This window comes from Gadus morhua, unplaced genomic scaffold (assembly GCF_902167405.1).
Source record: "Gadus morhua unplaced genomic scaffold, gadMor3.0, whole genome shotgun sequence".
NCBI classification, from domain to species: Eukaryota; Metazoa; Chordata; class Actinopteri; order Gadiformes; family Gadidae; genus Gadus; species Gadus morhua.
Genome location: NW_021964001.1, coordinates 40,393 through 50,000, shown reverse-complemented (window position 1 = coordinate 50,000; position 9,608 = coordinate 40,393). Strand labels below are relative to the sequence as shown.

Sequence of the window (9,608 nt, the reverse complement as noted above, 5' to 3'; positions counted from 1 at the left end):
TGTGTGTGTGTGTGTGTGTGTGTGTGTGTGTGTGTGTGTCGGTGTGTGTGTGTGTGTGTGTGTTTGTTTGTGTGCTTATGTATGTGTGAGTGTGTGTGTGTTTGAGTGTGTGAATGTGTGTGTGCGTGCGTGCCTTAAAAAATATATAGATAAAAATATCTGTAAATTATACAGATCAAACAACCTCATTTTTAGGCCTAGATATTATTAAAAAAAAAAAAAAAAAAAGCAACAGAAGCAAACGGATAACCATGTGACAAAGACAATCTGAATGTTTCTGATATCAGTACATGAGCGTGCGTTGTTCCACAGCTATCGCCCTGCGTCGTCAATATTTTGCACAAAGACCTCATTTTGGTATCAGCCTGTGAGGTGAGATCGACACGCTCCCTGAAACAGGACTCGATCTCTTTAGAGCTGAACGAGGTGTGTGTTGTGTTCCTACAGATAACCCCGCCCAGACCTCCAGTGTCTCGGTGGCCGTGAAGGTGCTGGACGTCAACGACAATCCCCCCGCGCTGTCGGACTACTTCGACACCCACGTGTGTGAGAACGCCAAGGCGGGCCAGGTGAGGAACCGCGATGCACTCCTAACACACGGTGATGACCTCGTGAGGACGTCGTCAAGGGTCATGGAATACATGCCATGACGTCATCACCCATAAGGGTTGAACTCGAGATTAACCGCGACTTTAAAGCATTGATGAAGGGGTAGTACAAAGGCACTTCATACTGAAAACTCTTTAACAAAGCATTGTTCCTAGATCGATGCTCAAAAATTCCTTATCAGCTACAAATTATTAAAAAGATAATGAGACAATTGTTTATATGATCATTTGTAAAGCGTAATTGTATGATTTAAAAGCTATATACAACGTGTGCTAGTAATGCTTTAGAAGCATTTAATGACTGATTCATAGGTTCATTAGGTGGTGTGGTCTGTGTTTTCTGTTGCAGCTCATCCGGACAGTGACGGCCGTAGACCCGGACGATCCCACTGGCGGACAGCGCTTCTACTACAGCCTGGCCCCAGAGGCCGCCAACAACCCCAACTTCACCCTCAGAGACAACCAAGGTAGGCCACAATGTCCCCGTAAACACCCTCGGAGACAACCAAGGTAGCTCACAATGTCCCCATAAACACCCCAACTTCACAATGTCCCCATAAACACCCTCGGAGACAACCAAGGTAGCTCACAATGTCCCCATAAACACCCCAACTTCACAATGTCCCCATAAACACCCCAACTTCACAATGTCCCCATAAACACCCTCGGAGACAACCAAGGTAGCTCACAATGTCCCCATAAACACCCCAACTTCACAATGTCCCCATAAACACCCCAACTTCATAATGTCCCCATAAACACCCCAACTACAACCTCAGAGACAGCCAAGGTAGCTAACAATGTCCTCAGAAACACTTCTCCTTTACAACAGCAACTATTCAACGGACGAAATTGCTCTGTGATAGCACCTCAAAACTCGGAAGAAATGGCCTCTAAATAACCTCATTTAATTTCTCATATTTATTCCTATTGAAACCACTTCAAATAAAAAGGGAAACGAAAATTCAATCCCCTAAACTCCACAACTGACTATTTCCACTCCAACCGACGGCGCCCCCACTCTCCCGCCAAAACAGTCACCTAACCCCGCCTCCTTCCTCCACTTCCTCCAATCAGACAACACGGCGTGGGTCCTGACCCGCCGCGGAGGGTGGGCCAAGCGGGAGCAGAGCGTCTTCTACCTGCCCGTCTTCATCTCGGACGGCGAGCAGCCGGTCCAGACCAGCACGACCACCATGACGGTGCGCGTGTGCAGCTGCGACCACAACGGGAACGCCATGTCGTGCAGCGCCGAGGCCTATAGCCTGCCCGCCAGCCTGAGCCGGGGTGCGCTCATCGCCATCCTGGCCTGCATCTTCGTCCTCCTCGGTGAGTGGGTCAGGAGTTCACCGCTGGAGTTGTTCCGATACCGAGACCAGGATTGGTATCGGTATCGGAAGGATAGGGAAATGCTAGGGTGCTCCGTACCACGTATGTATCAGTATCGGGTATCGGCAACGATACCCGATACTGATACATACATGATACCATCCTGTGAATAGCTCATTTAATACACAGGCAGAGAACATTGCGTTTGTTAAACGTCGGAGGAAAGTGGGATTGGCTAATGCGTCTTTTTCGCGCTCTCTCTCTTCGAGCTACCAAGTCGGAAAAACATAGATGCATAAGTACTACAAAAATAAAAATGTATTATTACAATTAAAGATTATAAATTGACATCTAGTTCGGAAAAATAGCCCTGGACAATGGACAAACAGCTCTAAAGAGGACGCATTCAAATGTTTTACAAGCATTAATTGATTAATCATCAAGTCCTGTCTTACTTGTTAAATATGGTCTGTAGTTTTACAGACGTAATAACCCTAAACCCTTAATAGCCTGTATATGAAGATAAAGTTTATAAATCTATCTGGGCACATCCTCACTTGGTACCTCGATGCTGTCGTAGACGATTACATTATTTTGGAACTACCTACTTGCACCTTACAGGCAACTTTACGTTCTCGTATTTCGTTGGAAATGGAGAGGGGAATAGAGGTGAGTTGGGGGAGGATTTAGAGGCTAGCTGCCACTAAATCCTACACACCGCGCCTTTGAAATAAAAATGAAAGCGAATCACGTAGAGAGTAGAAAGTAAGTAGCCTACTTATGTCGAATTCTGGTGCTTCAAATTAAGTGCATCCATTTAATCAAATGCAAAAGTAATGACAAAGTCATGGTTCCCGTTTTGATTTGGGATTCATTTCCAGTTTTATTTCCACTGATGGAAAAACCTTCAGCATATCTTCCGCTCCCGCGTTCTCCCGTCTTGCGACCTCGCAGCGTAAATCGAACAATGAAATCACATTATTTTCCTGAAAGCATTTTACAGTTCTTTGTCATTTTAAAACACAAACCACAAGGAAAACGTATGAACCTCTTAAGTGGCGGCATGTGGCTCAGGAGGTAGAGCGGTTTGGTAACCAGAAGGTTGCTAGTTCGATCGAGTGTCGAGTCGTCCCCGAGCGAGACACCTCACCCTGACCGCTCCTGACGAGCAGACTGTCGCCCCGCGTGGTTGACCCCGCCGTGGCGTGGGTAAACGTGGGGCAATATTGTAAAAGGCTTTGAGTGGCTACTGGTTAGAAAGTGCTAATGCAAACACAGTCCATCTACCATGTACCATTTAAGGCTGAACCTAGAGTACGTACAGCCACAAAGCCCACCCTCCGTGCCTAACCCACCTCTCCTCCATCCCGTCGCCATAGTGATGATCCTGCTGATGCTGTCGCTGCGCACGCACCGCAAGAAGCCGTACCCGTGCGACGAGGAGGAGAACGTGCACGAGAACATCGTGCGCTACGACGACGAGGGCGGCGGCGAGGAGGACACCGAGGCCTTCGACATCGCCGCCATGTGGAACCCGTGCGAGGCCCACCGCCACGCCAACGGCGGCCAGGGCAAGACGCGCCAGGACATGCTGCCCGAGATCGAGAGCCTGTCGCGCTACGTCCCGCAGGCGTGCGTGATGGGCGTCGGCCTGGGCGTCGGCCTGGGCGTCATCCCCGGCGGCGGCGGCGACGGCGACACCGGCGTCCACGGCTACGTGCTGGCGAAGCTGCTGGAGGCGGACGTGGACCCGTGCGCGCCGCCGTACGACTCGCTGCAGACGTACGCCTACGAGGGCGAGGGCTCCGTGGCCGAGTCGCTGAGCTCGCTGCAGTCGGCGGCGTCCAACAACGACCACGAGTACGACTACCTCAACGAGTGGGGGCCGCGCTTCAAGAAGCTGGCCGAGATGTACGGCGTGCTGGAGGACGGGCACCCCCAGTCGCCCGTCTGGTAGTGGCAGACGGACGGACGGGCGGCCGACTGTGCTTTTTGGCATCGAACGGGGAGAGAGACTGCGGCAGAGAGACTTATTGAGAGAGAGAGAGCGTAACACGAGGACTCTGGATGGAGGAGAAAGAAACTAAAGCAAAAAATGTCAAAACGTCAACACGGACAAAGAGACCCCCGCTAACCCCAGAAGGTTGTGTTTGGCGTGGACCGGAGGGTCCACGCCAAACACAACCTTCTGGGGTTAGCGGGGGTCAGGGACGGAGTCGACAGAGCCACCGTAGCACTTGAGACTAACCGCCTTTTTTTACAAAGCCCTTGCCATCGTTGAGGGAGGGCTGTTCAGAGAGAGAGAGAAATGGGGACACAGGAGCTGGACCGCCTAGGAAGGAAGGAGGGAGGGAGGGAGGATGGGAGAGAAAGAGGGAGGGGAGCGAGCAGGCATCTAACACGCAGATCCAAAGCACAGATTACCTCCCATGGCTCTGGTGGCGTGCCAGGGCCCAACGCCTTCTGATTAGAAAGGGGATTCGATACGTTCAACTGCCAGCGGTGATAAACTGATATATGGGGGGGGCGGGGTCTGAGGGGAAGGGGGTGTGGTCTCAGTGAGGCTCTTAACCTAAAAAGGTTATCAAGGACGTGGTTCAAGTTCAAGGCTGAGACTCCACTCTTTCTTGTTTATTTTGTTTGCTTTTTGAATCTAACTCGTATGTTAAGATGAACCGAAAGGATGTTGAAAATATTATTGGGAAGTCGAGATTTTTTTTATCTGGAGTTGTGTGCGTGCAGATAAACTGTAAATCTTCATATCGGTCCTTGCGTGGCATTTTTTTATTAATTTATTTTGTACGCTCTGTATTTATATATTTTTATAACTTATTTGGGGGGCGCTTAAACAGCCAACACTGTTTCTACTCGTCATCAACTGCATTTATCTCGTGGCCGTTTTTATCTGTTTCCTTTCATGAAAATCATATTTGTGATGTAAACATAAAAAGTGTTGCTGCCCTTGATTTCAATGTGTTTCTAAGAAAAGAGAAATCTCAGAGCCCAACTGTTTTTGTGTGCTTTGACAGACATCGTAGATTGAATCGACACAAAGTCCGTAATCCCCTGTGGGTATTGAAGGTTGTTCAGTGTATTATTCACATATTCTGTATCATTCAGACTCTCTTTGTACACAAGCTCTATTTTGTGTGTCTTGTTTTGTTTTTCCATAAGCCATGCAAAGAGGCAAAGCCATTTTTGAAAGTCTTACGATGAAAGTGAGCTGGTTCGAGTTCACGTTACATTCCCTCTGCAATTACATCACGCCTCGCTTTCCCTGGCGCTGGTTTACGCAGCGCACGGCCGCCATCTTGGATCAAGGAGTCTTCATCTGTCCCAGAAGAGATAAGGCGCTACTGTTCTCCATGGGAAATAAAACAAGGCTTAATCCTCCCGAACGGATTGATGATGCTATTTTTTAAATCCGCTTCAAGTGCCAAATGTAAAAAGGAGACATTTTGGAGTAAAAAGAAAGAGAAATTGTAAGACAAGGCCAAAAATGAAATAAACAGGAAGGCTTTCAAGGGTCTGGATAAAAAATGAGGATTTTGATAACGTTTCAATTATGGTGGAGCTTACTTGAAATCAATGTGGTTAGTCATGCTGCAGTAAGTAGTATGTGAATGTAGATAATTTTTGTATTCTTGTTAATAAAAAGGTAGAAAAAAAAAAAAATACTTTTGTCCTGTCCTGTCTGTCAGATCCTAAATGTATGAAGTCATTGAACTCTAGCTGCTAAAATACCAGTAAGTATAATAAAACCTGCCTAAACTAGACTTCACACACTTCCAATTGTTGGTAATTCCATAGCGGTATAATGTATTGCTGGACACGCGTACTCACTGTACCCCAACATTTAAACATATTTTTATAAATAACTCCGGCCCAGCTCATACTTTACACCCCTCTCTCTGATAGGTTGGTTTATATGCATTAGTTTACGGTCACAGTTTACCATTAAAGTGTCGCCTCACGATATTTTACTGCGAGGAACCCCCCTGCCTGTTTGTTTTCAGGGCGCTTCTCTGTGACACCGTCTCCAAAGCCGCTCGGAACCATAAATAATAAACCGCATAACAAACCGCCTGTTTGGGGCCTGATGAATAACTTTATGCGCTCCCCTCCTTTCAATTTGACAGAATTGCGAGCCCCTTTATATGATAAAGTAGCTCTTTAAATGTGCAATCATATGCTAAATTGTCCTCTAAAGTGTTATTGCCCGTGATTTCTGCTTTCATTACCGTTCCCCTCTAAGTACTCCGGGTTGCCTGACTTAGTTTGTTTGCGGGCGTTAATGCTTAGCGTTGATTAAAAGCTCGTTCTAGCGCAGTTTCCGCGGCGATCTCTGCCCAGGGCACCGGGCCGCTTCAGAATCTCTTTAGTTGATGTTGTCTCACTGCTGCTGCTGCAATCTTTATTTTATAATTTTTTTCCTCTTTTAAATAATGTTTAGCTACGGACAGTAGTCGACAACGGTGATCCAACCCTGTTAACATCTCAACAGGAGTCCGTAAAACAGCAGTTACCGATATCGTTTGTCAAAATGGCTTCCACAAATGTAAACAACAGCAATACAGCATTAGGTTCTTTGTGAACTTGTGTATCTAGATAATGTGTATCATTGATGCACTCCTCAGTTTAGGATATATTGAGATTTATTGCAGTAAGCAGATACTTCTATCCAAAACAACCTACAAGCGAACAGATAGGGTCATGCTAGTGGGAAACGTGGAACTTACTTGTCTGTACTTGTGTGCCATGTATGTTATATTGTCGTCAAGGTTCGTACTGACCAACGCACAACCCCTCGTGACCTTTGACCTTACCCTAACAAGTGGAAGGTTAATTTTCTTCTTCCATCTTAAACAAGAAAGAAAAATAACTTAAATGAGGCGGAACAGAAGGTGGAAGTGAGAGAACAAGAGTTATTGTAACAGGCGACATTATTTCCGCTAGTGCGATGGAAGGTCCATTGTGGATTTTAAAACAAACCTAAACCAAAAAGAGAAGATGAAACAGAGAGAAGTACAATCAGCCACCCTGGCTTACCTGCTGAACGGCAATCAGGAGTGAAATTGCGCACACAGATAGGCTTATAATATTCCCGGGGGTTTGGACTAAAAGCATTCGCACACCAACGCCGTGCACATCGAGGAGAAAGCCCTGACTTTGCCTCAGCACTTTCCATTGGTTCTCTCAAAAAGAAAGACATTTCTCTTTTACCTTCATGTTAAGATTCCATGAGTAGAGTAAATTAACAATTCTCTACCCTAAAGTCTCACTCCGTGCTGATCACCGCAGAAGGCAAACCGTCTTGTGATTCACGGTTGAACCGCGCTTCCGTTCCGTAAAAGAAGCTTAAAGCGTTGAGGGCTGTGGCAGGGGATGAGGGTTAAGAGATGAGGGGTGAAAGTCTTAAGGCGTAATCATTTGGTTAAGGCGTTCTGCTGCCAAGGCATCCCGGTTCCCTAAGCACTCCCTGCCAGTGTACACGGGCCCCTATATGTGTGGGGGGGGGGGGGGGGGGGGGGCGTGCACGAGGCCGCGCACGAGGGGGCGTGCACGAGATGTGTCCCTTGGTTTCATCACTCGACACAAAGCCCCCTGTCAAGAGCGTTCGTCCTCAACCTGAACTCCCCCCTGCCCCCCCTCTCCTTCAACTCCTCTCTTCCTTTCACCTTGAACTTGACTCCTTCACTCTCTCCCTCCAACCTCCTCCCAGCTCTGTTCACAAGACTCCTCTCTCTCCTCCTCTCTCTCCTCTCTCTCCTCCTCTCTCTCTTCTCCTCACGTCTTTCTTCCTGAACTCCTTTCTTCTCTCTCTTCGTCTCCTCCTCCCCTCCTCCCATCCCCCTCCTCCCCTCCTCCTCCTCTCCTCTCCCATCCCCCTCCTCTCAACCCCGCCTCCTCCACCCCCTCTTCTTCTCCCCTGCCTCTCTTCTTCCTCCCCGCTCCCTCTCTCTCTCTTTTCCTCACCCCTCCTCTCCCCCCCTCTCTCCTCCTTCCCCACTCTGTACCCTCTCCATATTCCTCGCCTGCTGCCTCTGATCCTTCTACGACACACAGACCATACCCACACACGCATTAACACACATACTGATAAGGCCAGTGATGCACCCCAACACAAAACACGCACACAAACACACATACACACACACACACACACACATATTCACACCGTTAAGGCCAGTGATGCACCCAAATACAAAACATGCAAACAAAAACACACCTTCCCACGAAGCGGCACCTTATATCCGTCCGGCTCCCATCCAGTGGCACAGTGGGGATAATTCAGTGCTGAGCTCCTTCGCCTCCATCCACAGGCTGAATAAGAAGCCTTCTCACTCTAATCCTGCTCAGGCCGGCTGAATCACCCCCATAACACCCGGCTTAAGGAAAACGTTCTGCTCCGTCGGGACAGGAGGGGGGAGGAGGAGGAGGAAGGGGGGGAGGGGGTTGGGGAGGAGGGGGAGGAGGAGGAAGGTGTCTTCGCTGGTGGATAATGGGAGAGTGAGAGAACACAGAGGTTGGCCCTACGTTGTCAAAGCTCACGGAAATTAAACATCTTAGTTACTAGAGCAGAGTTAATTGAAGAGGCCTGCAACACAATATTGTGTGTGTGTGTGTGTGTGTGTGTGTGTGTGTGTGTGTGTGTGTGTGTGTGTGTGTGTGTGTGTGTGTGTGTGTGTGTGTGTGTGTGTGTGGGGGTAATTGGTTTAAGAGCCTGGATGTCAAAAGCTGCTAAATGGAGCGAGCACAAATTGCTGATTACAGGTTTTAGTATCGATAGGACGATACAATTGTGCTTAAAATAGAAGAGAAATACATATGGACTACAAGACCTTACTTAACCGGCAACACAAAAATAATGGCTCCTAGCAATCAATATAGAAATTAGTTGTAATTTATATAAACAATATATAAATTATGAATTGATGATTTGGTGTTCTTTCGGGTAGTTTGTCCCCAAACCTTGCTCATTTCTCACTAGTTTGACTGCCCTGTGAGCACATGGTGAACTTCACACGGACACAATGACTTCAGTAAGGGCTTTTAATATTAAGTCAAAAATCAACACATGCTGCATCTTACATTGTGCAAAGCTCACAATGTCATCCTGCTATGCATCAAGACAAACAAATGCCAAGAGAAAAGTGCAGGCCCTGCATGTCTGTCGCACATTTTGGTTCAAGTACATAATCTCTAGATTTGATGAAATATGGTTTAAAGTATACGGCCAATCACTGTATCAGAGAGGTGTTGTTACACTAGAAATTGATTCTTCACACTTTGCACGATGCGAAGTGTGTACATTTTTAAGTAGTTAACACCAGCCAACTTATATTTATCAAGTTAATTAATTTTCCAGACACCGACATTACAGTAAAATATAACAAAAATAATGGATGAAACATGCAAATACTTTGCATTCATTAAAAACAAACATCAAAGAAAAAAAAACTAACGGTCATCTATTTCCCTCCGTGGATAAAAACAGAAAAACAATCACCAAAAACCTAGACGTACATTTCTAAAATTATTAGCAAAGATCAGTGTGCCTTAAAAACACTAGACCTGCAATAACAAGATAAGAAATAAAGAGCTTAGTACAACTATTTTCAAACTTCAAACCCTGGAAATTACTTAACATTGTCCTTCAAGAACTTCTAG

The 9,608-nt window shown here is 46.8% G+C and overlaps 1 protein-coding gene across 1 annotated transcript in view; it reads left to right on the top strand.

Annotated features, from left to right (window-relative positions):
* The window catches only part of LOC115538762 (cadherin-20), a gene marked incomplete at its 5' end in the record, with an annotated part of 17,123 nt that extends 12,247 nt beyond the window's left edge, over positions 1-4,876 (top strand). Inside the window, 4 exon segments of the mRNA XM_030350092.1 lie at positions 448-569; positions 958-1,075; positions 1,686-1,937; positions 3,317-4,876. Of these exon segments, the coding sequence (XP_030205952.1) occupies positions 448-569; positions 958-1,075; positions 1,686-1,937; positions 3,317-3,894 (1,070 nt within the window).
* Between the last annotated feature and the right edge of the window lie 4,732 nt (positions 4,877-9,608).